The sequence below is a fragment of the Nanorana parkeri genome, unplaced genomic scaffold, assembly GCF_000935625.1.
Source record: "Nanorana parkeri isolate BGI_ZX_2015 unplaced genomic scaffold, ASM93562v1 scaffold690, whole genome shotgun sequence".
Lineage (NCBI taxonomy): Eukaryota > Metazoa > Chordata > Amphibia > Anura > Dicroglossidae > Nanorana > Nanorana parkeri.
This window is the reverse complement of record NW_017306958.1, coordinates 54,324-82,249: the sequence shown is the minus strand read 5'-3', so window position 1 is coordinate 82,249 and position 27,926 is coordinate 54,324. Positions and strand designations below refer to the sequence as shown.

Genomic DNA, 27,926 nt, shown 5'->3' with positions numbered 1-27,926 from the left:
GTAGGACCAACCTTGCCAGGCAGGTCAAAGTGTAGAGCCAATACAAAGCGTGATCTACTGGTCCTAAAAATGTTTTGAGGGGTCCAGCTTAGGACTAACAACCCCAATGTGTAAAAATAAAACTGTGATGTAAACAGCAATGAAGAAATCATCTACAACTGTTCGTAATTAAAGCAAGCAGTGGAACACTTTCGTTGCCGCCATAGTTGCCAGTGGATATAATAAGCAACGATCTATGAGATTTTGGAAAAAAAACTAAAATTTGCAATGGAAATAGGAAAGGGGAAAATACTTCTGTTAAGCAGCACTGTACAGTGTACAGTATATTGCTTAATTACAGTATATCAGTTGTCATATTGAATAATATAGAGCAATCAATCATCTCTATCACAAACCTGTCTTTCCACTCTCTTTTTGACGATCAATAAGGAAAAGGGACAAAAATACTAAAAAATGTATAAAACCAAACTCACTCTTAATCATATTTACATCATTTGCCCCATCTCCAATAGCAAGAGTGATGACTTTCTTGTGTTTTTTCACGAGCTGTACAATCATAGCTTTTTGCTTTGGTGTCACTCTGCAGCATATGACAGCTTGGCACTGAGAAGCTAGGTCTATAAATGAATATTCTCTCATATTCTCTTCCAGTTCACTAGGAATCACTTTTTTCTGACTGCAGCGTTCCGCTAGTTTTTGGAAAAGTTGCCACTTGCGCTTTTTACTTTTGTTAGGTGTTAAAATCCGTCCCTGTGACAAACAAACAAAACATTTTATATGAAGTTGAACACAATGAATAGTAATTCAAACTTTGCTTTGAAAAACTATATAATAATATAATTTTTGTAATTTAATAAATATCACATTGTCACAGTCTACAAAAAATAACTTACCAGGAAGTCTCCACTGATCACGAGTGCTACCTTCTGCCCTATATGTTCTCTGTGTTTCTTGAATATGCTGCTATCCAAAAGATTTTGCCCACTCCCTGAAAAATTGTTGTTCTCCCAGCAGTCATCTAGGATATCACTGGTTAGATAAACACACAAAACATGGTTTAATAATCAAAGCTCAACCCAGCAAAAAAAAAAGGAACAGCTAGTAATAATTATATGACAAGAGATTCTCGCCTTTCCCTATTTTAGAAAGTAGATTTTTGAGAAACTGTTTTGGATACTATATATCCAGATAGGAAGCAAGGGAAAATCTATCCAAAGGGGTCACTGTCTACAGAAAAAAGATTACAGAGGTTCTATCTCTACCCAAATTTTGTCCAAAAATAAAAAAAAATGGTCTGGAGTTGGACTTAAAATTAAGCACACTAATATTAAACACAAACCAGTTTAACATAAAGGTGGGTGACATGAACAAACATTGATCCAGCATCTTGGGCCATCTCTTAACAAAGAACCATGGGTGGCTCTGGTTCTTAGGATCAGAAGATGGCATGTTAGGGAGGCTGAAATCTAGTAGGGTAAGTCCAAAGGAAACTGTAGGCACAAAAACAATTGGTAACTAGAAAAATAAAGGAAGGGTAGGAAAAGGGTAGTAAACCTAATGTTGTATTCTGCCAAATCATGGACTAAAACTGAGATGACAATGGGAACAAAAGTACAAAGGCAATTGCTAGAGGGTGAAATGCACCGCTTGAAAGAGGTTTGTCTTCCCCAAAGTCTCTAATGGAGAGAATGGAGTTTAGTTGGAAGGGAACCCTGGGCTGTGTTTCTCAAGTAAGTGGCAGATTAGGCAGCAGACAAAGAAAACAGAATACAGAGAAGGATAAGCTGGAACTGAAAGTTGTTGGGTTTTTTTTAACAGGTGAGTTTTTATTTTTTTGGAACTGAAAATTAAGTGCGCTCACTGAAATCATTGAGGGTGACTAGGTAAACTGCCGTAGGCAGCCGAGGGAAAGAACGACCTGAACGCTGTTCGGTTATTCACTTCAGGCTGGTACGGCTGATTTCAGCTGTATATCGGCTGAAATCAGCTGTACATCGGTTGGCTTCACGTCGGCCGAACATGCTCAGGATGTTCGGCCGACTCGAAGTGCAGGAGGAGTTCGACTCAACCGATCCAACATCTGGATCGGCTAAGGCGAACCTCTGGCAGGCTACTTGCTGCTGTTTGGTCTATTCTTATAAAAAAAAACCTCCGGGCGCTCCGGGAGTCTCCCGCTCCCGGCCGCCCAGGAGAGAAACGCTGCTTTTTCTTTTTTTTTTTCTTTATTCTGACACGGAGCCGTGTCAGAATAAATAAGAAAAAATGGTTTTGCCCATAGGAATGCATTGCTAGATTCCTATTGGCTATTTCAATTTGCAATAGCCAATAGTAAACTAGCATTGCACCCGCCCTCTGCTGCAGTTCTCCATCAGGTCCATCAGCAGAGGGCGGGTGCAATGCTAGTTTACTATTGGCTATTGCAAATTGAAATAGCCAATAGGAATCTAACAATGCATTCCTATGGGCAACATTTTATTAATTTTTTTCTATTCTGACACGCTCCGTGTCAGAATAAAGAAAAAAAAAAAGAAAAAGCAGTGTTTCTTAAGAAAAAAAAGCAGTGTTTCTCTCCTTGGGGGTCGGGAGCGGGAGACTCCCTGAGTGCCCGGGAGAGTTTGCTGTCTGGAGATCAGTGTCCCTGGTTAGTTGGTAACCAGGGACGCTGATCTCTATGCAAGTGACCGGAGCCAGCCGTAAGATCACTCGGCCGAAGCTACGGCCAGATCCTTCTCCTGCTTTGTGAATAGACCCCTGAGAAAACAGGCTGGACTGAAAAAGTGCAAGGACCATAAATACAGCCCCAATTCCAAATAAGTTGGGACGCTGTGTAAAATCTACATAAAAACAGAATGCAATGATTTGCAACGCTCATAAACCCGTATTTTACTCACAATAGAAAATAGAAACATATCAAATGTTTATACTGAGGAAACATACCTTTTTAAGAAAAAAAAAGGTAATTTTGAAATTTGTAAGTGTGTAGTCTTTAAAAACAAGAAATCAACATAAGAGTATATTTATTTTCCTAACAAAATCTCCCAAAATATTGTAGTAAATATGTGCATAGTCTTTAAAAAAACTGACTAGGCAGCTTTTTATATAAGACCTACCTCAGACATTTTAAAACCAAGAAATCAACCTAAGAGAGTGTATTTAATTCACTGAAAAAAAGCCCCTAAAATGTTGTAGTTAGTATGTGCACAGTCTTTAAACACTTTGACTAGGCTGCTTTGTCAACAGAACCCACAACAGTCAGCTATTAATAAAAATAAATCAATATTACAGTGTTCTTATTGTACTAAAAAAACATCCAAAATATTCCAGCGAGTACATGCACAGTCTTTAAACACTTTTAGTAAACACTAAACCCACATCACCCCCAATGATTTTAACCCTAAATGAAAAAACAAAAATATGAAAGTGTGAAATTAAAAAAGCACCCCCCCCCCAAAAAAAAACACAAAAAAAAATAAGGTGGGTGTCCAGCAGCCAAACAGCAACCAAAGTAGTTGCTGACACACAAAAAAGGTATGCAAACACTATGTGATCTCTCCCAAACCTGCTACAGAAGTGTGCTATGGCTGTGACAATTAAAATAACAAATGCTGCCAGATTAGAAATAAGAAAAATTGAGGTAAATAAGACCAAAGTTAGTTCAGAATAACAAGGCCATGCACTCTACCAACCCCCTGGTTATTGGTTGCAAGGACACATGTGATTGGCTGCACAGCTTCCTTGCTTGCTATGTTGGTGTTGGCTGCACAGCATCATTCGTTGCTATGACCCTATCAGCTGAAAAACAACCAATGACACTGTGCAGTTGACAGCGTCATAGTAATCAAGGATGCGGTGCAACCAATAGCAAATTAGCAACCAAGGACGCTGTGCAAATCAACAGAATCATAGCAACCAATGATGATGTGTAGCCATGGTATGGACACTCCAGTCCCAGTGCTGCCCCCTGTTTCCGTGGAGGAGTGACACAATTCTAAAGAGTGCCTGTGACACTCTTTAGGAATTCCAGGAAGTGTGTCTGTGGCTCACTGTAAATATAGATGTTTTCAGAAATAACCAACAGCATCTATCTCTCCCTGAAACATTCTGTAATCTTTCCCTAATCTGGTATAGGATTGTACAGCACTTTGATTGGCCCTTCAAAGCCAATTTACCACTTTTCGAAGGCCAGGAAGTGCATTCTTGGTAATTGATTGCTGTGGGCACTAACAACAGTGTTAGTCTGCCATTTTCTTAAAACACAAACAACTTGGGTTTGGGCTTAACTCTGGGTCAGTGCCATTCCTGGATATATTCAAAATCCAGATCAACAACAAACCTGTTTAAACCCCCTTTGTCCCAGAAACATAAACGATCCAGACAAAATTATACCCAGCATTCTTATTATGTATTTATCTGGGCAATTTAAATCCTATAGGAGAACATTTTTTTATTGCTGTCCTTTTTTAATATGAGCTGTTTTGCCATTTCTAAATTTTTTCCTTATTTCTACACAAACTAATCTCACCTAATTACTTATTCTATTTCTGGTGGATAAGATGTAGACCAACTAGAGATATTAGACAGAACAGTACAGGTAATCTTTTCGTAATGTAAACGGTTATTTTAGCCTAAAAAATAGAGTGCTCAGGAACAAATTTAGATTACATGTAAACTGTTATTTTAAATTGTTTAGATTAGACAAAGTAGAATACAGCTAAAATTAAAATGATATTATATGTTACCAGATCTGTTTTTCATCCAAGATATTCATGTCATCCGAGAGCAATTGGCACGAGAAGCCAATATTGATTGCAGTTTCTGATTAAAATAAAGTGTAGAAATTACACCAGAATACAAAAAATATATAGTTTGAAAGGAAAATGTCTTAACAATTTTCTGAAAATATGTAGGTAAGTATTGCTCACCACTGACAGTCCACCACATCTCTAATCCATCCTAAAACATAGTTTTATTACCTGTTAACCCTGCCAGTAGAGCTGGTTTTTCCCCATTTCCTTTAACAGGCCAAGTGGTCCAGCAAAAGTGACAGTTAAAGGACATGGGACAAACCATCTAACTCTTACAATGATGGATCTGAAAGTCTTCCCTTTACCTGCTAATCATTAAGGGCTAGTTCACACCAAGCGCGTTCCAGGAGCAGAGCAGTTACTGACCGGATCAAAACTGCATCCAATGTATTCCAATGGTATTTTAGTTCAAACAGCAGCGTTCAGTTCCAGAGCATGTAGAAAAACTGCAGCAAGCCCTATTTTACCTGCTCTGGAACGCATGCAAACACATCAAAAACGCATTCAAACGCACTGGAATGCACTGAAAGCCCATTTTAAACTAAAAAACGGCCCTGAACGCGTCACAAACGCGGCAAAACACACTGCACTGTGTGTGCAGAAACTCATGCAGATCTGGTCTGCATTTGGTGTGAACAAGCCCCAAATGGCTAGTGTTTATAAACAGAGGCTATGTCACATTGCAATGGAGTGTAACATGCAATACATTTGTTACAGAAAGAAAACTATGTCAGATCCCCGCACTGTTTTACATAGTCTTTGTTTACAAACAAAGGTCATGTGATTAGTATGTCAATGAAGGGCCAGCTAACCACATGGTTTTTGTTTGGATAGAAAAGTCATGTGATCAGTTAGCATGAACTTGAACAGTGGCATAAGTGCAACTTTATACTAGTGCCGTAAACGTTCATAGCCATTTTGGTGTTTGACAGACATGCTTCTGTTGCGGCTGCTCTATGCCAACATAAAGGTTCTTTTCTTTAGCTAAATTAAATGTCTGGTATTAGGAATCTCAGCTGAACACCACCATGGCTGTATATGTGTGAGCATGTCAGTGCAGGAAATATCTAATGAAATTGTAGAATACCTTGCTTGTCTCCAGTCAGCATCCATACTTTCATATTAGCATTTTTCAGTAGTTGTATTGTTTCTGGGACACTGTCTTGTAACTTATCTTCAATTGCAGTTGCACCAAGTAACTATGAAGGTAAATCATTCTATAAAAAGTTAATTATGCTACAAATAGCACCATTAATATACGCATTTACTGCACAAATGTATTTTTCCTCTCTTTCTGATTTCACGTCACCACTCTGTTCTGTGGTGTTGTGGAGTCAGATGGAGAGACTAGTTAGACCTGCTGGGGACCCAGAAGATCAACACTCCCAGAAGTGTCAGTTTCCCAGCAGACTTTAGGGGACAATTTCTCAACATCAGAGAGGAGTTTAGTGGCAAAAGCAGCAGGAAAACTGAGTATTCCTCTTTGACAGATATGCTTTTCCTCTTTATAGCAACAGGGTCCCTATAATGTGGTAACGTAGGAGCAAAAAGTTTCAAAAGTGTGCAAACACTATAAAGGGACCCAAACCTATATATGAAATATTGCTTATGAATATTTAGAGCAGCACTAGGAAAAAATGCCCTCTTGCAGCCCCCAGGAGGAACTCAAATAGGTGTTGATAACAACTGTTGTACTAAAGATAGACCTTAATAAGTAAGAGGAGCAAAGATGGCAACATCTTAATTACAAGATTAATACAGTCTTCCAATAAGCACTGCTTGGCTTTCTATTTTTTACCATGCTTTGCAAACACAGTGTGAAATATACAACAGTCTAGTTAAGGTTTCACTGTAAAAAAATGTCATACATATAATTAAAAAAAAAAGAATTTGTGTACTCATTGTACAGAGAAACAGAAGATTCAGAAGATTCAGAGACATTTGGGTTATACTGCTGCCTACAAGACGATTTGGACACCGGCAAACAAAAAAACAGTGACCAGTCTGATAAAACCCCTCCCACTCACAGCATGCCTCCGTTTTATAACAATCATTATACAGTAATGGATCATACAGTAAGTAAAAAAATGCTGTTTTCTTTTTTGTTTAATGAGAAACAGGATTCATAGACATTTGGAACAACCAAAAGCAGTCTAACTGAAGGGTGGACAATACAGCTAACAAAATGCTAACAATCCGGAATCTATAAACAAACTGGGGAATGCCTGCAGCTCACAGACCTGCTTGAAAAACCTAAAGCTGGCACCAGAAGGGGCCTGAAATTCACCTGCTAAAACTTAGAGAATGTGTAAACAGGACAAGGTGGCAGCTACCTAATGCTGAAAGGCCCAAGAAGCACTCACGGATTTAGTTCAGTGTGCCTCGACAGGAAAGGGTGGAAATCCTTAAGAAGGCTCAGAGGCCACTTAGGCTGCAGACAGATGAGATAATCATGTTTCAGGGGAAGGCATAAAGTTAAGCTTATGCACTCTGTGGTCAAAGTCTTCAATAAACATTGCTGCATAACTGCAGTAACATTCTCCAAGTAGCCTCACCCGACAAAGCCATAGAAGAATCTAAAGGATGTATAGACTCATGCAGTGGAAAATGTTCCAGGCTGTCAGTTTCAAGTGCTTGAGAGGGAACACTGCGGGCTGCCTTTAAACTGTTAGTGAATTTTGAGGCAGAGAGACCCAATACAGTGGAATTGCTTCCCTTTGTTTGTGATCCAACATGTTGATCACAAACAGGAACAATTTATCTAAAACACAAGGTAGAAACCTTGAGGACTTATGAACCCAATGCTGGGAGCAAAAAAGGCTCATATGGTGAGATGTGACCAGGTCACTGTAGCGTTTTTCTTGCAATAAGGAGTAGTCGCTACCTCGCAATGAATGGGTGCAACAGAGCAAGTGTGACGTGCGACACTCCACCAATTGATCCAGTACTTAATTTCTCTGCATTTAATAATGTCACCTAATGATTGTAATAAATGAAGTAGCTCCCAGTTCTCAGCCTATGTGGCATACTTATAAATGCCTTCATAGACCTACCAGAGGCTGTGCCACAGCACTAGACCTGCAAAGAGCTCTCTGGCTAACACAGCACACAGAGGTCTGGAATGCACCATAAGCACCTGCCCAGTGCCCGAAAGTCCAATTCCAGGCAGGCCCCACAAGTCCAAACCATCAGGGTCCATGTACAGCCTTTAAAGATATTGCTGAAGATATGCCAATCTGGATAGCTGCATAAAGAGACTAGCTAAAGCAATGTGTAACAGTGTTTAAGAAAAAACATGATCTTGAGAAAAAAAACCCAGCTAAAAAAACCAGTTACTTTTCTCATTAGAGAAAAGGCAAAGGCAACTATCTCCTTAGGACACTAGCAGAAAACTGAGGAATGCTGGGAGTGGGAGGGGTTTTACCAGGGTGGCCACTCTTTTTATGTTTGTCAATGTCCAAATCTTCCTGTAGCTGGCAATATAATCCAAATCTCTGAATACTGTGTCCCTCAATGAACTTACACTGGCAGTTTGAACTGACAGTTCTCTCTCCATCCACATGACACATTCAGAATAGTAAATCCATTCCAGAGGAAAACCGGCACCCATTTTCATTTGGACTTATCGAAATCTCGAAATATCATATGTTTTTACTGTTACGAAAGCAATATAATTATGAAATACAGTACTGAACTTTATGTTAAGAAAAATAATTACCTTTAGACAGCATTTATAAATGTTACACATGCACTTTACTACTAAGTGGGTACACAATCTTAACCCTAAATTATGTACGTTATTTGTCAAATAACCTAACTGGACTCTTCCTTAAAGGATACCTGTACTGAGGAAATATGAAGGCAGCCATCGCTGGCTTGCCCTTCTGAGTTTCCTGATTACTGATTAAATTGCTTCAATACTCAATAATAGGTGCAAACAAGCATACAGGTCAGGAATAGTAAATTCACTGTGACTTTTTAATCTATCTGCTTCTGGGTCTGCGATTCAAGAAGTAATGCAGATAGAAAGCCAACCAATCGGTGTTCCTAGATGGAACGGCAGTTCTTATAATTTTGCCCTCACAGATTCCCCTAATGTCATGTGCTCAGCTTTAACTCATGATTTTACTAATATTTTACTAAAATACCATTATTATAAACAACTATTTTCATACCTGCAGGTTACTTTCCATTTCGTCATAAACCAATTCCATCAACTGTGATCGATTCTGTAGGGCAACACTGGCCTGATGGTGTTTTGCACTCCACTCTGCATACACAGAAGCATCTACCTCTTTGAACGCAATACACAAAGTTCTCAAAGTCTCCTCACCGAACATCTAGATGATCAAAAGAGATGTGCAGCACACTGGTAGATCTTAGGTAACTCTTTAGTAAATATGAGACAACATATCCCAATATGAGACACTATTCCCCAAGTAACAGACCAATCCTTCCAGAAACAACACAATGGAAAGCTGAAAATAATAGGTATGATCAGTAGGCAATGTAATTTCACAACAAAACATTACCTGATTTGTTACCCACTATCTAACTACAATAGGGAAAACCTGTCATTGGAGAAACATGGAGGCTGCTGATAATGACTTGTCCTTCTCATAGTGGTAGATGTCTAGCTGTCATGTTGCTTGGTTGCTTCAGTATTATATTTCTTGCCTACATTCGCTATGCAAGTAGGGCTCCACTGTCAGTTTGATAGTTGGTCCTTTACTTTGCGAGGAGCTGTGGAGTTTGACAGCCAACCTGACACTCAGGATGCCAGTTCATAAATCTCCTCTGTACACACTAAACCCTCACATGCTCAAAACTGTATGCTTCTGGGTTCTAAGCTATGAGCTGGCTCAGCCCCATAATCTAGAGGTGCCTACACATGAGTCGGTGCAGCCATGTTATTTATTATTACAGGCATTATTATAGCACCAACAATTTATGCAATGCTTTACATAGTGTACATTCACATCAGCCTCTGCCCTCAAGGGGTTTACAAGTTAAGGTCGCTATCTCACATGCATACACATGCACACATACTAAAGCCAATTGAGACATGAGCAAGGTAACCTACTAACACGTTTTTGGAGTGTGGGAGGAAACTGGAATCCCTGGATGAAACCCATGCAAGCAAAAGGAGAACATGAAAACTTCACATCATGTTCTGAAAGTGTGGGAGGAAACCAGAGTACCTGGAGAAAACCACACATGAACAGGGAGAACATGCAAATGCCATGGTGACATTGCTACAAGACAGAAGTTCTAACCACTAAGCCACTGTGCTACCCCATATTAATAATAGTATGTGCAAGTAAAGTTTTGAAACATCAAGCTAAGAATATAATTTCTGTTTATTAATGCAGGTAAATAGCTAATCACACATATGTGAGCTGTCTTCTCTGACAAAGGATTTAACACTGTCTAGCCACTTTTGTGATTTACACACCACTGTCAGACATCCCAGCATAGAAAGTGACACCGCTTTCTGTCAGAAGTAGGGAATACAGTAGTGTCACCTACCAATCCACAGGCTGTTGCTTGGACAATCAAAAACTGGAAAAACACTGGTATGGCATCAACTCTGCTCACTCTGATCTCTTCCTCTCTACATGTTCCCTGTTAGCACAAGTAAACACAGCAGACCTGGTGAGCTCCTAGAACTGCCTCTCCCACTCTGACTGTTTCTATGCAAGAGATGGCAGGAGGCAAATTATTTTGATCAACCTTACAGAAGTACTCTGCTAGGTACTATTAACTTTTACTGTATATAAGTAATATAATCCTAGTGTCATTTCAGAAACACTATCTACTCTGTGAAGAAAAAAAACCACTTGCTTTATAATAAATCCAACACATACACTTATGAAAGAATTTTAGAGATTAGAAACTGTATGTGGCCATTTCCTCTTCTCAACATTTCATGGCTATCAATGGTGGGGAGGACATAAACACATAATGACTTCCTTTGACTCTCAGTGATCTTAAAGAAGGGAGAGATCTGCTTATTCGCAAATCAGTAGCTCACATACAAATTGGGTAATAGTATATATCTGGATATCCACATAGTTATTATTATTATTATATAGGATTTATATAGCGCCAATAGTTTGCACAGCGCTAATGGCACATAGTTGTGCCATTAGAAACTTCTTTATGAAACCCACAGACAATAAATTAGAACACCAGCCAAAAATGTATTGTGTTTGTTTTGTTTTGGATGGAGCAGAGAAAGGCTATACCTTCGGTTGTTTTTTTTTTGCTGACTGTCACTGTTGCAGTGATTCCCTCTGGCTTCTGGTTCCTTGTGATGAGAAAGTATGGACATATGTCTAATTGGGCCACAAATGGCCATAACATACTGACAGAGTTTATGACCCTTCTCTGTTTTATTTTGTGGCTGGATTTCCAATTTAAATAATCGTCACCCAGCCATTTAGTACTCACCTCCAAAGCTTTTACAGTTATGTCCTGGTTCTCACAATGACGATGAAGGCGCTTTAGAATAACATCATCTGCTCCCTTAGTGTAAAGTTTAATCTTTCCTTCTGGATCTTTAACTGTTGTTAATATAACATAGATACCATCAGAAACTGGATGTAAAAAAAAAAAAAAGCGTACAGAAAGCATAAAGCAAGCATGCTCACCTAATATAGACATCCTCTTACGGACACTATTAAAGTCAAGAAGAGCCAAGACTTGGTAGATTTTTTCTACCCCAAGTTCATTTGTAGTGATAGTGTCTTGTGTCCGGGACATAAAAACATAACCAAAGTTCCTCGCTGCTGTGACTAAGGCTTCTTCATCAGGACTTGCTGCCTTATAAAGCAAGTCATCTGAAATGCACAAGAGAACAAGGAAATCCAGGGTTTATCAGTGTCTAGTGCAGGGATCTCCAACTCTATAGTTCATTGGCCCCTTCATGAAGTTTCACATTAAAGTGACACTAAACTCAGGAGTTAAATTTTATTAATGCATTCAAGTACCTTAACTATCAACAAAAATCTACCTTATTTGTGTATCACTTAGCTGGAGATTCCCCAATCATCTCTGAATTTGTACTGACACTGTACTTCCTTCTGGAGGGTGGCTACTTTTGTTCCCCATGTTCCCTGTGTGTGTTGTAAAGTAGCTACCACTCCAAGCTCACTCCAGTGATGGACTACAATCTCATGTTTAGTTAGCTAATTTGTATTGAAGTTATAGTCTGTCACAGACCTACCCGGATCAGAGCTCTGTTTTTGAGGCGTGTCGTCCGTCCATGACGTCACGGCCGACTCCTCCCCTTGGCCGCAGCTCCTCCTCAAAAACACAGCTGAGCCACTCAATCGGTGTTCTATCTGTCTCTGGCTCTGAGAACAGAGCCAGAGACAGTGGGGGTGATTTACTAACCTAAACACACGCACGCACCAGGTGTGTGTGATTTTCACACAGCAAAACGTATTTATCAACCAAAAAGTCTCTAAAAGCATATTTCCACTAATGCCATATATGGAAAAATCATGCACATGATGCATATATAATGCTGCTTCACAGTTTAGACAAAAATGGTTAGTACATATGCGGATCTACTCCAACCTATTGACGGCCACTTCCTCAAACTTACTTTCTTAGTACTACCATTATTGGCATAGTGTATTACGTCAAACCAACAAACATAGGTCGGGGTACATGATGTTAAGCGGTTCCCCCTTGGTACTGAGTGCATTGGGGTCCACCAAACTGAACCAAACCCTCAATCCTATTTATCAATCTCCGCAGCTGAGATCCATACTAACCCAAACCTTGCTAGACTGTGACATAGTCTATCATGGGAGGGAGCTTGGGTAGTGGCCACTTTACAACATACACAGAGACCATGAGGAACAAAAGCAGAAGGAAGGAAAGTGTCAGAACAAATAAGATAATTTTTTGTTAACAGTTAAGGTACTTGAATGCAATTTTAAAATGTTACTCCTGAGTTTACTGTCACTTTAAATCTTTTTTAAATAATAGTACTATGAATAATAATAAGTGATAAAAAAATAATATTCCTGTAAATACTGTCGACACTTTCTCTTGGTATCAGCTGCCACCTCTATAGCTGTTACAATGCTGAAATTTAAATAAATGAAAGCAATCAGTGCTGTGGCAGCACTCCTTTTGATATGGGTGTACTCTATAGGGAAGAGCGGGGTGGGGGTGTACGCTCATTACAGTGAACACAAATGAATATCCTTCCAAGAAGGGGGGTTGGAAGTTCGCAGACACACAACACAACACAGAGAAACTCAAGGCCACTCTCACTGGTGACTCTGGGTAACACTGTCACGCCTCTAGTCACCTTACCTTTGGAACTGAGAACTGGCCTGGAGGTCTACAGAGATCTCAAAAGATTAATTGTTCCAAATCGACCTTCCATCATTTATCAATTAAATACTGTACTCCAGACATTTACTGACCCCTTTTGAGCCCCCAACCTTTTTATAGACCCCTTGGAAAGTACCATAAACCCTTGGGGACCAATAATGCTCACTCTGGATAACCCAGAACTAGTGTAATATAAGTTTAAATTTAGTAATTAGGTATTTTTCCAGTGAAAGCCCCCAAAACTGGTCAAATTATGTACTTTAAACTAATAATTATTTTTGCATTTTGTTAAAGTTTGGACAGATGTGGGGATTTTCATGGTTTACATTGGGAACACTAGGGCTTTATAGCAGTTGCATCAAATGTTTGGTTGCACAATAAACTATAAAAGATGTTTCTAACCTGAATTTTATGTCCCCTGGCAGAAAGACTGCATCTTACCTCCATTCCTATCCACCATGACCGTGTGGCAAATTGATAGCAGTCGAAAAAATTCCTTTAGGATGTCATCCTTGTTCTGGCAAACTTTATCAATTAATGACTGATCGTAGAAACTGTACTTAGTATCGGCATATTTATTCCACTTGAAGCTCACTGCCTGAGAATTACAAAATAATTTCAACAACAAATTTCACTCTTTCCTCACTGGTCATTTGAGATTTTATTTAAAATAATAATAATATTCTAACTGATACTATAAGGAAAGTAACAATCTATTGATGCCAACTTTATAAACACTAGTAGAAGAAAAATGAGGTGGGCATTGTACATACACAGATAAAAATATTAGCTGGGAGTGGAATATAATTGGCTAAATTGGGCATTATTTCTCCACGTTCCTTTTTTTTTGTTCTCTTTTTGGTTAAAAAAAATACTATTTATTGGCCCTAACTAATTAATTAAGCATAGTTACATAGTATTTGAGGTTGAATAAAGACATAAGTCCATCAAGTCCAACCTATTGTGTGTGTGTGTGTATAGGTCCCTTAGTGTTCGCATTCTTAAGAGTACCTGTAGCCTTGTACATTACGGTCTCTCAGGAAATCATCCAAAAGCTTCTTGAATGATTCCAGACTATTTGCGGAAATCATAGTCATTACAGAGACCTTAAAAATGAGGAATAATGGTCTAGTTATAACCGTGCTTAGTTCCTTAAGTATCTTGGGGTGCAGATTATCCGGTCCCAACGCTTTATTTGCATTGAGTAGACTAAGTCTTTTTTGTATCCCGGTTTCCGTCAACCACTTGGCTATATTTTGTGATGAACTGTGTGTTTTGTTATGGGTGTGAAACCCTTTTCCCTCCTGAGTGTATACTGGAGGAGAAAAAAGTGTTCAGCACTTCGGCCCTTTCCTTGTCATTTGTGACTAACTTCCCGTTATCGTCCTTTATTGGGCCTATTTGCTCCCTTCTCCTTTTACTGTTTATATATATTGGTAAAAAAATTTGGGATTTTTTTTTTTACTATCTGTGGTAATATGCTTTTCGCACTCTATTTTAGCTGTCCGTATTGCTAGTTTGCATCTTTTATTACATTCTTTGTAGTTATGGAACGCCAATGCCGTCGCCTCCATCTTATATTTTATAAATGCCACTCGCTTTTCGCTTCACATTTTTATTCAGCCATACAGGTTTTGTTTGTGATCTTTTACTTTTATTACCCAACGGTATATATTTGGCAACGGCAATATGTAATGTGTTTTTAAAACATTCCCACTTTTGGTCCAAGTTCAGTTTGTGAAATAAATTTTCCCATTTTATTTCCCCCACTAGGTGGCGCAGTTTATCAAAGTTAGCTCTTCTGAAATTAAGGGTTCTTGTCCTACCAGCCCGCTTCCCTTTCCTGTATCCAATATTGAAAGTAACCACATTGTGATCACTATTGCTCAGTGTCTCCCCAATTACAATATCCTCAATTAACTCTGCATTATTAGTAATGATTAAATCTAGGATGGCATTTTTCCTAGTTGGGACCTCCAACATGTTCAGAAAGTGGCCCGCCTTTGTTGAACTTGAGGTTCCATTAGCCCAATTTATATCTGGATAATTGAAGTCGCCCATCACGACTACATTGCCTTCCCTCCCAGCTATTTCTATTTCGGACTGTAGTTGAGCCTCCTCCTCCTCCCCTATATTTGGCGGTTTGTAACAAATACCCACAATTAGTTTACGCCCAGCGGCCATTATTTCTAGTTCTAGCCCTAAGGATTCCACGTCCTCCCCACTATTTGACGTGATATCGTCCCTTATATGCATATTTAGATTATCTTTAACATAAATGCACACTCCCCCCCCCCTTCTCCCACTTCTGTCCTTCCTGAACAGGTTATACCCCTCTATATTGGTGGCCCAATCATGTGCGCTGTCTAGCCAGGTTTCCGCTATTCCCACTATATCGAAGTCCTCTTCGAGTATCATAAGTTCAAGCTCTTCTAATTTATTAACTAGACTTCTAGCGTTGGTATACATACATTTAATTCCTGTCTTGTTATGGGGCCAAAGTTTACCTCCATCGTGTTCCACGCTACTTTTATTTTTTGGCCTTGTTACTGGTCGGCCCAAGATAATTATGTTACCTTTGGCCACAGGATTTACTATATTAACTGCTTTGGCACTGGTGACTGGAGTGAGCCCACTATTTACCCCTTTATCCACTGTATTATTTGTATCCATGTTTATGTTTTCACTATTTAAGTTACATATTTTTATTTTTATGCCCTCCCCCCTTTCTCTAGTTTAATAATGCCCTCCCCCCCTTTCTCTAGTGTTATAATGAAAATCGTACACATATTAAATTTATTTCTTCAGTACCTGTAGACTCTTCTCATTGTGTGAACTGGTCCCTGAAAAAATAGACACATGTAATTAGTAATATATTAAAGAACATGCACTACTACTACTAATATCAAGAACACTCAGGATTCTATATAAGATAACAAAACCGATATTTATGACCATTATCTGTTAGTGGCCTTTACCATAAACGTTTCCATTCGTGCAACATTTTTTGAACGTCATGATGTTCTCTGTCAGTGTTCCCGTCTTGTCAGTGAAAACATATTCTATTTGACCAAGCAAGTCATTTAGGCTAGTAGACCTGGATTTGGCTGGAGTGTTGTTCCGCTCAAAATACATATCCACATCCCAATCAATGTACATGCTGTGGACTAGATGGATGAATTCCAATCTACAAAATAATATATTATTACAGTAATTATTACAATAACATAAATTATTAACGGCAAGATAAACAATATGAAAATGGTGTTCAGTACTCTACATAAATTTGCAGCTATGCCAAACTGAATAGTAAGTTAGTGTTGAATCAGTTTTTATTACATTACCATTTTTAACAGAATTCAAACAACATGTAAAAAACATGACAGAGGGAGACAAGAGGATGAGAGTAAAACATCAGCGGACTGGTATTGACATCCGGAGACATTTATACATGGCGCCATAGGTCAGACAAAATAGCGCATATGTAACAGTCGACGGTTATGTCTAATGCGCATCTCAGCTACGGAGTGTGTGTGAAGTGTAATGTTTGGGCTCAGTTTTGCGGAACCCCAATGCACTCAGTACCAAGGGGAACCGTTACACATCATATACCCCTATTCCTATGTGGTGGCGATGTATTACCCTGATGCTATAGGAGGCAGCAGGATCTGGAGCTATCAGTCTCTGTAGTTTGGGTTGGAGGAAGTAGCAGTAAAGAGTTGGAAGTAGATCTGCATATGTAACCGGTGAGTAGGATCTTCCTACAGCTAGATTGGATTTGGGGTAGGAGTATAAGCAATACAATTGGTTACTTGATACGTAATTTGTTTGTCTGTAGTTGCAATGGTTTGAGAAATGGCTACTAATAGGATGAAGTGAACCCGCATGTGAATTTGGGAGATTGGAACAGGATATCTCTCTAGACACAGTTCTATGAATCAGCAATGCAGTTTATGGAAGTGAGAGCAACCAGCAGTTGTGAAACACCTCTCACAGTACATCAATCCAGCAATACGGTTCTAAGTAATTGGTGCAACAGTCATATTATAACCAACTTGTTTCCTTGCACAGTTCATCAACTCAATTTTAGTAGTGTATGAAAGGAGACAGGAGGTTTGAATCTGTGTAGCTCCCTCCTGAATCCCACTACAGCACAACCAGCTTAGTGAGTAGTAGTAACAGCTGGGAATTATCCCTTTACTTGCGTTTGATTGAACTCTCTGTAGACAGCAGGGAACAACTGTGGATGGTATCACTATTCAAGATGAGTTGTTGGTACGGCTTCAGGATGGACCTAGGACAGGTTCGTTTGGTAATGGTGGGAGGCAGCGATGGAACAAGGCTATTACTTCGTGCAGTAATGCAGTCTCTGTTTCAGTACAGAGAGTCACTCGCTCGACGATCCAGAACGATAGTACGCCGAGTGAGTGGCTCAGCTGTGCTTTTAAGGAGTAGCTACGGCCGGGGGGAGGAGTCGACCGTGATGTCACGAACGGACCGAACCCTCTGACACGGAGCTCTGAACCGTGTGGGTCTATGACAGCATATAGCTAAGGCACTTAGCTTCAGCACTCAGGGTGTGCTGAATAGTAAGTTACATAGTCAAATAGTCAGGTTGAAAAAAAAGACACAAGTCCATCGAGTTCAACCTATATAGGACTAATGTATATTTTTTTGGTTTCATCTTCTATCAGCTCCCTCATGAGCATATTTTTATAAAAATGCTTAGAAACTCAGATATTTCAGTTACAAAAAGGTAGAGAGAAAATAGAAAGCACCTGTAAATATGTGATTATTAAACTCTGCCAAGTGAAAAATTGAGATGTTGAGAGAAAAATTGTTGTGCTTTAAACTGTGGTGAATGTGTAAAACCAAAAACCTGGTTCTATGGTCCCCCCTTTAATCAACCCCTCTCCCACCTTGTGGCCTCTACCCGTGTACATAAGGAACCGGTTTGATATGTCTGAAATTCTATTCAAGTAGCAGGTCTGGAGGAAATTTTTAATGTCTTTCGCACAAAATTAGTTGACTCAATGATGGCAAGATTGAATGCTCTGACGAATGATTACAAATGAAATCCCAACAGTGTATGTCTCTGGTTTTAATGCTTCCAATAACATTTGCTTTTAAGGATAGTGTCAGACAAAATAGGGCTGAAATGTCTCCACACACATGGGGAGAATGAATTTGCAATATATTGAGAGGGATTATGGTATAATTTTAGTTTTGTCGGTTCACAGCACCTAAGGAATGTTGTGTGTTTGTTTTTCATGAGTGCTGAAATAGCAGCTATAATGTATTTATTTATTTCTTCAAAAATATTATGTATATGAAATACATTGATTCTTTTTAAAATACTCTGCATGGGAAATGTTTTCTGTTTTAGTGAACACAGTGTACATGTGATGAGTGGTTTAACAAAGTGCATGAAGTTATTAGCTTGAGCCCTTTTACCTGTAATTTTATAGGTTTGTGCATAAGGATCCCTCCCATGATCACCCACATCTCTACAACGAAGCCCGAAGGGGTGAAATGCATTAGATGTGGGTGATCATCGGATGGGGTTTATATTGTGCGGACAGCTGGATTTTAACATTAAACATACGTTTGGTGAAGATCGGCTGTGTTTTGCTATCATTGGATTGGTTTATTTTCAAGAAGTTTTGAAGACAACACAGTAACAAAGCATGACAGTGAATAACATTACAAAAAAAACACAAAGGCAAGTAGTAAGTACAGTAGTAATTGTGCCCCCTGTCAAATCCCACAGACTCCCCCAGTGAAAGAACTGGAGACCTATCCCCCTCCCCTGCAAGCTAAACATGTCTTCCAAATGTTGGTATACACCCACATCAATACTAAACCTATGCCCATATCCTGAGAGCCAATTATATTATTGACTCCAAGGAAGCAAAATTAATTTATAGAAGAAACCTTTATCTATCCTTTAAGGCTGAGAAGGGCTGTCGATCCTCTTGGGAAAAAGTGGGAGAACCCTTGGATTGTTTTGATTGTAGAATGTGAACAGCTCCTGGCCAGCACCTGCGTCAAGCCTGAGCGGTGGAGCTTGGATTTGGATGGAGCAGTGAAAGTGAATGTGGTTTCAGCATTGTGATAAGGTGTTCTAAGAGGACATTCAACACAGCACTGTATGTAAAGTACACTAAAACTACTGCCTGCAGATGTTTGGGTGCACTTTGCAACAGCACATCACTTGAAACCATGAATATCTTAACTGTACTTCTGACTTTAATTTTAAAGAATAGTATTTACAGTTTTTGTGTGTTGTACACATCAAGTTCAACCTCTTACACTTTCTTCTGTGTTGGGGCAGAGGAAGGCAAAACAAAAAGGATAAAGGACAAAAAAAACAGGAGTTGGGGGTGTACATACAGGTGAAACTCGAATAATTAGAATATCGTGCAAAGTTCATTTATTTCACTAATGCAACTTAAAAGGTGAAACTAATATATGAGATAGACTCATTACATGCAAAGCAAGATAATTCAAGCCGTGATTTGTCATAATTGTGATGATTATGGCTTACAGCTCATGAAAACCCCAAGAACCCCAAATCCACAACCTCAAAAAAGTAGATTATTACATGCAATCAATAAAACAAGGATTGTACATAGAACAATATCGGACCTCTGAAAAGTACAAGCATGCATATGTACTCAGTACTTGGTTTGGGCCCCTTTTGCAGCACTTACTGCAATTACTTTTGCACGATATTCTAATTATTCGAGTTTCACCTGTATATCCTTCCAGAAAGTGAGAAAAGTATGAACCTAACACATGCATCCTCCATCAATATGAGGAGACAGGAATTTTGCTTTAAATTTCTCACAAGGTGGTGCAGGGTACCAACTAAACTAGCCATTATGTTTCCCTACTTCAACCTCGACTGGGGAGTTATAGAGAGAAGGTACTTTCCTCCATATCTGCAGGAGCTGCCCAACAATTTGACCATTCTGGTAAACCATAGGGACACAGATAGAAAAGTCAGCACTTTAAACCATAGTAAATTACTCTCTGACGTTACTAATACATACTCATGCTTTAATTGGATCATACAAGAAAAGTTTCCACATCTCCTCAATATTTTTAGGGAAACAAGAGTAAAGCCCAAATATACTGGAACAGAAGGCTAGGGTCAACAACATAATGAAATCAGAACAATGGGTAATGGTTTATAAAGACAAATAAAAAAAATTCTAAGAAAAATAAAATAAGATAAACTTGTTTTCCACATACACAAAAATGTTTGTGTAACTCTCCCCATCCTTTAATGTATTGCACCATCTGAAAACGTGGGGCAGACAATGTCATCTACAATTTTATCTTATAGCTTCTATGCTGTAATTTCCTATACTACATGTAATTAAGCCAACAAGACTTCTCCAATATGTTCTTTATACTCCTGTTTTTTTCAATTCCACTTCCTCCTTCCCACTAATTTTGTTCCTCCCTATCTCAAACACACACACACACACACACATTAGTTACGCCCCATTAATCCCAACATTTTAAGCACCCTGCTACCTAAATCTACAGTCTGAGACATCTTTCCACCCCATGAGGTTTACCTTAATCTGATCTTAATAAAAGGTATGGGTGCCAAACAAGGAAGACTAGTATCTCAATATTGTATCAATGTATAGGAAGTTTTATTGTTCACCTCATGACTTAGAATCTGGAACCCTAATTTTGACTCTTATCTTTGGTTTTATTTCTTTGTTAAGACTACATTTAAAAAGGTTTGCTTACATTTCTTTTTGATATAATATTTAATAATTAATTTGCAGATGGGTCTGCATATATGGTTCCCATATAGATTCTATTTGGTTTGATTTACTTAGTCAATAATGAGATTTTATTAAACAGTCTACTGTCAGATTGCATGTGTACATTTTTTTCTGTACTAACAATTATGTTTGCTTACGTGATATACATTGACAATGGCACAATCGTGCTCATCAGTATGGTATAACCCCAGAAGACAAGGAATGCACTGTAAGCCGGTGTTTCATTGGAAGGTAGAGGTGGTATATAACTGTGCTTTTCTTGGAACCATTTAGTCCAGAATCCTGATGCAATGGCTAGTGACAGGGAGCATATAATTAAAACCACAAATACCTATAAGTTAAAATAAGAAAATGAACTTTAGTTTCAAATCTCAGAAAAGTTTGGTTTTACAGTACATGTAGTGCATTCATTACTGGCAAAACAACAATTCATTTTCTGGTATTTCAACAATTAGGAAGACAAATAATCTTTACAAACTACTAAGTCAATAGGTCAAAGTGATAAAGTAAAATTTGCTAATGCCCTCTGTGTTTACCAAGTTATGGCCCCACTAGAAAAATATCACTCACTAATGTATTGCTTCTTGTTTATATAAACGTTTAAACACTCTCCCACCCTAAACTCTCTGATTTAACTAGTACTAAGCAAAAAGTGAAAGATCTGTGATTAGTAAGATACAAGTCCTTATCCCTGAGTTGTAGAAAGAACTGAATCACAGCACATGTGGTTAAATAAGATCTTGTGTGGTCTTGCACAATGAAAAAATGCCGGGTGAAAATTTGACAACATTTGCACACAGGACCCGATCTGCAGGGTGTTTATTGAGGGGGTTTTGGCACCCAATATTGCAGGTGGATCAAGGATGGTAAAGGTGGGAACAAACAAAGGGAAAAGTCCAAAAAATCAAACTATAAAGGTTTGGGTGCACCACCCAACAGTCCAATGCCAACACCATTCTATGTATAGGACACAGATCTAATTCTCACACAATGCCTGGAGCAGTACCAGACTCAGTGTCCAGACAGCAATATGGAACAACAAGCCCCAGCAGTCACAGAAGTGATGGCAGCATACAAGCATTATAGAACGGTGCCAGCAGTCCACTTGTTTTGTATTTCCAGTTTTGTTGACAAAATTGAGAACACCCACTATATGTTTGTTGTGTTCCCATTAACACAGGATACTTAAAAAATATATTTCTAAAATATTTCATACATTTCTATATGTTTCTTTAGAGCAGGCATGCAAACTACTCTGAACAATTTGAAAGTGAAAGTAGACGGGGAAAAAGTATGGACAGACTAAGGCTGGCCATACACCTTACAATTATCTGCAGATTTTCTGTGGTCAGATGGAAAAGGTGCAACTGTGTGGATGGAGTAATCTCCACCTGGGCCAATCTGTTGCACTTTTTCCATCTGACCACAGAAAATCTGCAGATAATTGTAAGGTGTATGGGCACCTTTAGTTTCCTCTCGTACATACAGTGCAGAACAGTCCTGAGATCATTTACCCTTTGTTAGAACAGACAGTGTTGAAATCTAATAGGAACAGAGCAAAAGGATCGCCTCCATAGTGTAAAACTGATTTAATGAAAGTTAAAATACAGCTGAAAATGTACTTACAAACAGCCAGTAAAACTGGCGTGGAATGTGATAATCTCGAGATGATCAAGATGGACAAACGAAATGGAAGGGAAAATAAAGGAAGTGCTAGTGCTGAGCCGAGGCCATCTGTACACTTGTGCTGGCTTCGGCTCAGCACTAGCACTTCCTTTATTTTCACTTCAATTTTGTTTGTCCATCTTGATCATCTCGAGATTATCACATTCCATGCTCGTTTAACTGGCTGTTTGTAAGTACATTTTCAGCTGTATTTTAACTTTCATTAAATCAGTTTTACACTATGAAGGCGCTCCCTTTGCTCTGTTCCTATTAGATATTAGGTTCGCCCTGACTGTGAGGAGCTGCTCCCGTGTGTTTGGAGTTGTCTCTGGGAGCTGTTACGTTTTTTGGCGCCGGTGATATTTTGAACATTTTTCTAGTGTTCAAATCTAGTTTATATCTTATAATGAGATCGGACAGCACCGTACAGACTGGGTTAGTTATGGTAAACAATAACTTCCCAGCCCCTTCCTAACCTTATCAGGCAGGGAAAAAGTTTTCAAAAAATAAATAATAACAAAGTAATCTGAAATTTTTTGAGATAGGAGAGGGAAGATGGAAGTTTGCACAGACTGTTGCTATGTAAAGCTGGCCTTACATGGAGCAAATTTCAGACATTTCTTAATAAACTGGCCAAAAGTTGCTCTTTGGTTGGCCCTATCAGCAGTCTCCAGCCTGAGAACCTTCGATCTGAAAAAATCGAAGAAGCGAGGTTAAAAATTGTCAGCCGAACAGCAATTGCAGCCAGTGTTCGGGCATTCTGAAAACTATAGCCTAATGGAGGAAGAGGGGGATTCCCCTACCCACCACACTGTCGGTTACATAATGCCTCGGCCCTGGCCACCAGCTGATTGGCCAGGTGGCCCATGGTGCTTCTGTGTTTGGCGGATCATCCCTATTGGCAAAATATATTCCTTGACAGACAAGCATGCACAAGTTTTATTCGTACATTCACAGTTTGCTAGCTACAAATTCTATCTAGTGTTGAGAGCATGGCCATAATAATCTTAATGTGCATTGACACTGGCTGTTTAGAGATAATGGCCTATATCAAGGGTCAGCAACCTGCGGCTCTGGAGCCGCATGTGGCTCTTTCATCCCTTTGCTGCGGCTCCCTGTCCAGGAGCGGAACTACCGAAGGGGCCTCGCTGAGAAAGCGTTGGAATGCTTGACCTATTGGCGGTCACAAATTCCACCGCCAAAAAACTGGACGGGATTACATTGACATGTGTGACCACGTCACCGGTCACACATTGTAACGCAGTCACAAACTTTGATAGAACACCGCCATCAGGGGGGTACGGCCACCAGTACCCATGTGAGGGGTCTGGGGAGCCTCTTACATGAGTATCAGCTGTACCAGGGGTGGCATGGCAGAGGTGACAGGGGAGGGGTGGAGGAGACCGGGCCCCAGCAGGTAAGAGGAGTTGTGAGGAAGTACAGGGAAAGGGACCCCCGGCGACCAGCCCACCAGGCCCTGCAGAGCCCACCATAGAGAGTCTCAGATGGGCTGTGCAGGATCTATGGTGTGCTCTGCCAGGTCACTCTCAGGTGAGCTCTGCGGGGTCTCAGGTAAGTCCAGAGTCCAGTGCGTTACTAAGCCCACATATACCTATATACATGCTATACATAGCATAAAGGTAAAAACGATATATGCCGTGTTATCCTAATTTTAGATGACAAAAGGGTTTTGTGGCTCCCAGTGTTTTCTTTTCTGTGAGAAACGGGTCCAAATGGCTCTGAGTGTTTAAGGTTGCTGACCCCTGGCCTATATGTAATGGACTTTCAAATATTTGGGGGTTTTTCAGGTTCCAGGATGTATGTGGGCATCATACATTGAAAATAACAAGCTCAGTATTAGACAAGCGCTTGATATAATGGTCCTGAAATTAATGCTATAAATCTTATATAACATAATAATATAAAATTATACCTTACATACATAATTTAAAATTGCGTCTGATTTGCTAGAATAAAATAATTCAGCTCTAGGTGTAAAGGAAATAAATTATAACAGTATCTTAACAGCTGACAGTAGACCTCTAAAGGAACATAAACAGCAATGAATTATATTGCAATTGCTGTTTGTGAGTACCCCATGTCGGTGACATGAAAGAAGAGGACCAGCTATGGTATAAAGTCCAAAAGTCCAAAAATCCAAAAGTTTAATTCAGTAAATGGAATGTTGACAGATATAGGATTGATAATCATTTTCAGAATTACATGAAACATAAGCACTGCATAAGAGATATACTTACAGTGGCCACAAGATTATTCATCATGAGGTCCAATTTTGTCTGCTTTATGTTAACCTTTCCACAGTTCTTCATGATTTTAGTGTCAACCCCTTTTAAGGAGAAATAATCCATCACTATTAACAATAAGTAATTTTGTAAGAAATTACTTTGATAGTTTGCAACACATTTGAATAATAATTATAATATTTATTTTATAATTTTGCATACTAAATCATCCACTGGCTTTGTACATATTGCATGACATTTCAGAAGCTAGATCTGTATACCTGAATTTCAAGTTGATTAAAACGCAACAATCATTTTACTCTGCTACTGATTTTCTCTCATTTTACATTACTGGGCATGCAACAAGCTGACCATGACTCCTCTGATTCACTTTGCAATAGTTGTAACAACAGTTGGAGGCAGGAACTTAGGGAAACTCTTTCCAATAGTTTCAGCAACCCATATTAAATATTTCTGTTTTAAATTTTGTTCACTATACCTATGTCTTGTGCTATAAATATGCAGGCTGAGGAAGGAATGGGACTGCAGTGAAACCTCACCTTCTTCCTGAAGAGACTTGAGTTGGGTAATTTATTTTAGCCTGATCTTCAAATGATGTACACCATGGAATGAGATGTGCAAAGTACAATAATAATAAATAATCAGCAATCATCTATTATTTCACTTTGCACATACTCCATGCTCATGTGTAAAGGTTGCAATCAAGTAGGGATTTGTTTCTGAACAAGGATAATGTTCAAGGAATAACATTTGATATGTAAAAATGTATAATGTTATGTCTAAGTACCTGCATAAATGACTAATCCAAAGCAATATTTAGTATTCCGTATTTTACAGCCCCTTAAAAGAATACAGTCATTATCCAAAGAATACTTCTCTCCATTCCACTCCATTGTTCCTGTAAAGGAATGCATGTTGCTGTTGGCCTCTTCACAGATGATTTTACCTGTAATGTATACAGTGCACAAATAAAAGCATTTTAGCAAACACAGAAATAAATGATACTGTAGCACAATTACTAAACTAGTACGGTACTTATAGTGTAAGTACTGTTGGGATGAGAAACAAACCTTCCCCATATACAGTGGGGGGGATTTATCAAACCTGGAGCAGACAGAATCTGGAGCAGTTGCCCACGGCAATCAATCAGCATCTGTCTTGCTTTTGCTCAGATAAGATATGAAAATTAGACAGAGAAATTGATTGGTTGCAGTGCAAATCTGCTCCAGTTTTTGTCTGCTCCAGCTTTGATAGGTTTGTGTACAGTGTGTTTGTGTACATTTTACATATATGAAAATCAATGTTTTAGTGCGCGAGTCATTTTGGTGAGTAGTAGTGTAATGAACTCTTCATTTTCTGCATTTACATCATACACAAAAGTGTGTTTGCATTATTACAAAGTCATTCTTACCATCGAATGTGGCCATTGCCTCTGTTGTGCAGGTTTCACGATGTGTAACCATTAAGGCTTGCCTAAACTTTAGATTTGTTTCTCTAATGGAGCAAAAATAAAACAAAGCCCTTTCAGTCCAATCAAATAGGGAAAACTTTTGATAAATTAGTATTTTGCAATCTTTTTTTTAGTTTGCACCACATGCTTTTAGAGAGCTATACTCTAAAGGTTAGTATACACGCTGTGTACGAATGTATATACATTAAATTCTTTCACTTCCATCTTGTTTTTTTAATTATATTCAACCATTTTGTCTCAGCCTCAGAACTAACTGACCTTTTTTTGAAGCTTGTTTTGTAGATAAGGTCTAGGTGCATGCGCAGTCAATATATGTTAATCACTGTAACATATTTAAACAATGAGCTTAATCATGAAACCGGGAATTGTTTCTAACTGAAATGTGTATCAGTTTGAATTCCTTGCATAATCATGCTAAAGCAAAGACTAATAACTTATGATTTTGAGATACATTTTAGATATATTAACTATGCTTTTTTACAGACTTGACATATGGAAAATGCCACAGCAAATGCTACAGATTGCTGCTCCATATCAATTCATTGCATTTTTCACTAAATGTTGCGTCTATTTCTAATCATAAATTTGATGTTTGTCCTTTTTTCTGACTCTTTTTTCTTAACATTTCTTTATTTCAGCTTTTACTGCAACCTCACTTTAAGTATAATATTTGAGGGATCATACATAACGGGGTATAAGTTAAATATATTAAACTTCTTTTGCCTTAATGTAATAGATCCAGGATACGTACCTCTCTGGCATTTCAGACCCGGAGGGTGACTCCGCCCACTGTCCGCTGACATCATGCCGCTCCGCCCCCCTCCTTGGCTTAACCCTTTCGCTGCCAAGGATGTATGGCATATGGAGCTACAAAAGTGCTTCCAGCTGGCCAGCTCAGTATGCCGTACGGACCTGGCATTTACAGTTCTACTATAAGCTGATGGTCGCTTTAGCGACCATCAGCTTATAGTAGAACTGATCAGCAGACTGTCCCCTTTAAATTAATAGCTATCATCAGCGGCTCACAAGCCGCTGATGACTGCTATTATCAAAAATACCGAGCGCCCCCCCGCCAGCATCTGGAGTCTCTCATTCCTCCCTGGAGACACGCCAGGGAGGGATGAGAGACTCCATGGATCCCCGCTGCTTGTAGGGTCTGTGGCAGTGGGCATCCGTAAAAAAATCACCGGCGGGGGGGTCGAGGGGGTCCCGGGAACGAGCGGCGGCTGGCCGCAATTCAGGATGGCCGAGCGGTGTTCCGATCCGAGCCGCTGTCATCCTGTCAGTTTTTGGATGACAGCGGCTCTGTTGTTTGGGATATCATGGCGGTTCCGCCAGTTTCTCAGTGTGTAATGGCACTCCAGCGTCCCCTGGTTACTAGGTAACCAGGAGATGTTGAACTGTCATTACACTCTGAGAACACGGAGGAGCTGCCGTGATATGGTGGCACCGCCGGGTTCTCAGTGTGTAATGACAGTCCAGTTTCCCCTGGTTACTAGATAACCAGGAGATGCTGAACTGTCATTACACACTGAGAACCTGGCGGAGCCGCCGTGAT

At 39.3% G+C, this 27,926-nt stretch overlaps 1 protein-coding gene across 1 annotated transcript in view; it reads right to left on the bottom strand.

The window, feature by feature from the left end:
• The window catches only part of ATP8B3 (ATPase phospholipid transporting 8B3), an 81,572-nt gene that overhangs the window by 7,503 nt on the left and 46,143 nt on the right, over positions 1-27,926 (bottom strand). The window contains exons 7-20 of the mRNA XM_018563726.1: positions 27,120-27,209; positions 25,685-25,843; positions 24,892-24,980; positions 21,106-21,299; positions 16,139-16,347; positions 15,972-16,003; positions 13,602-13,758; positions 11,459-11,647; positions 11,259-11,371; positions 8,981-9,145; positions 5,893-6,004; positions 4,740-4,815; positions 894-1,029; positions 474-750 (exon numbers count right to left, since the gene is read on the bottom strand). Coding sequence (XP_018419228.1) covers positions 474-750; positions 894-1,029; positions 4,740-4,815; positions 5,893-6,004; positions 8,981-9,145; positions 11,259-11,371; positions 11,459-11,647; positions 13,602-13,758; positions 15,972-16,003; positions 16,139-16,347; positions 21,106-21,299; positions 24,892-24,980; positions 25,685-25,843; positions 27,120-27,209 — 1,998 coding nt within the window. The remainder of the gene's footprint in view (positions 1-473; positions 751-893; positions 1,030-4,739; positions 4,816-5,892; positions 6,005-8,980; positions 9,146-11,258; positions 11,372-11,458; positions 11,648-13,601; positions 13,759-15,971; positions 16,004-16,138; positions 16,348-21,105; positions 21,300-24,891; positions 24,981-25,684; positions 25,844-27,119; positions 27,210-27,926) is intronic.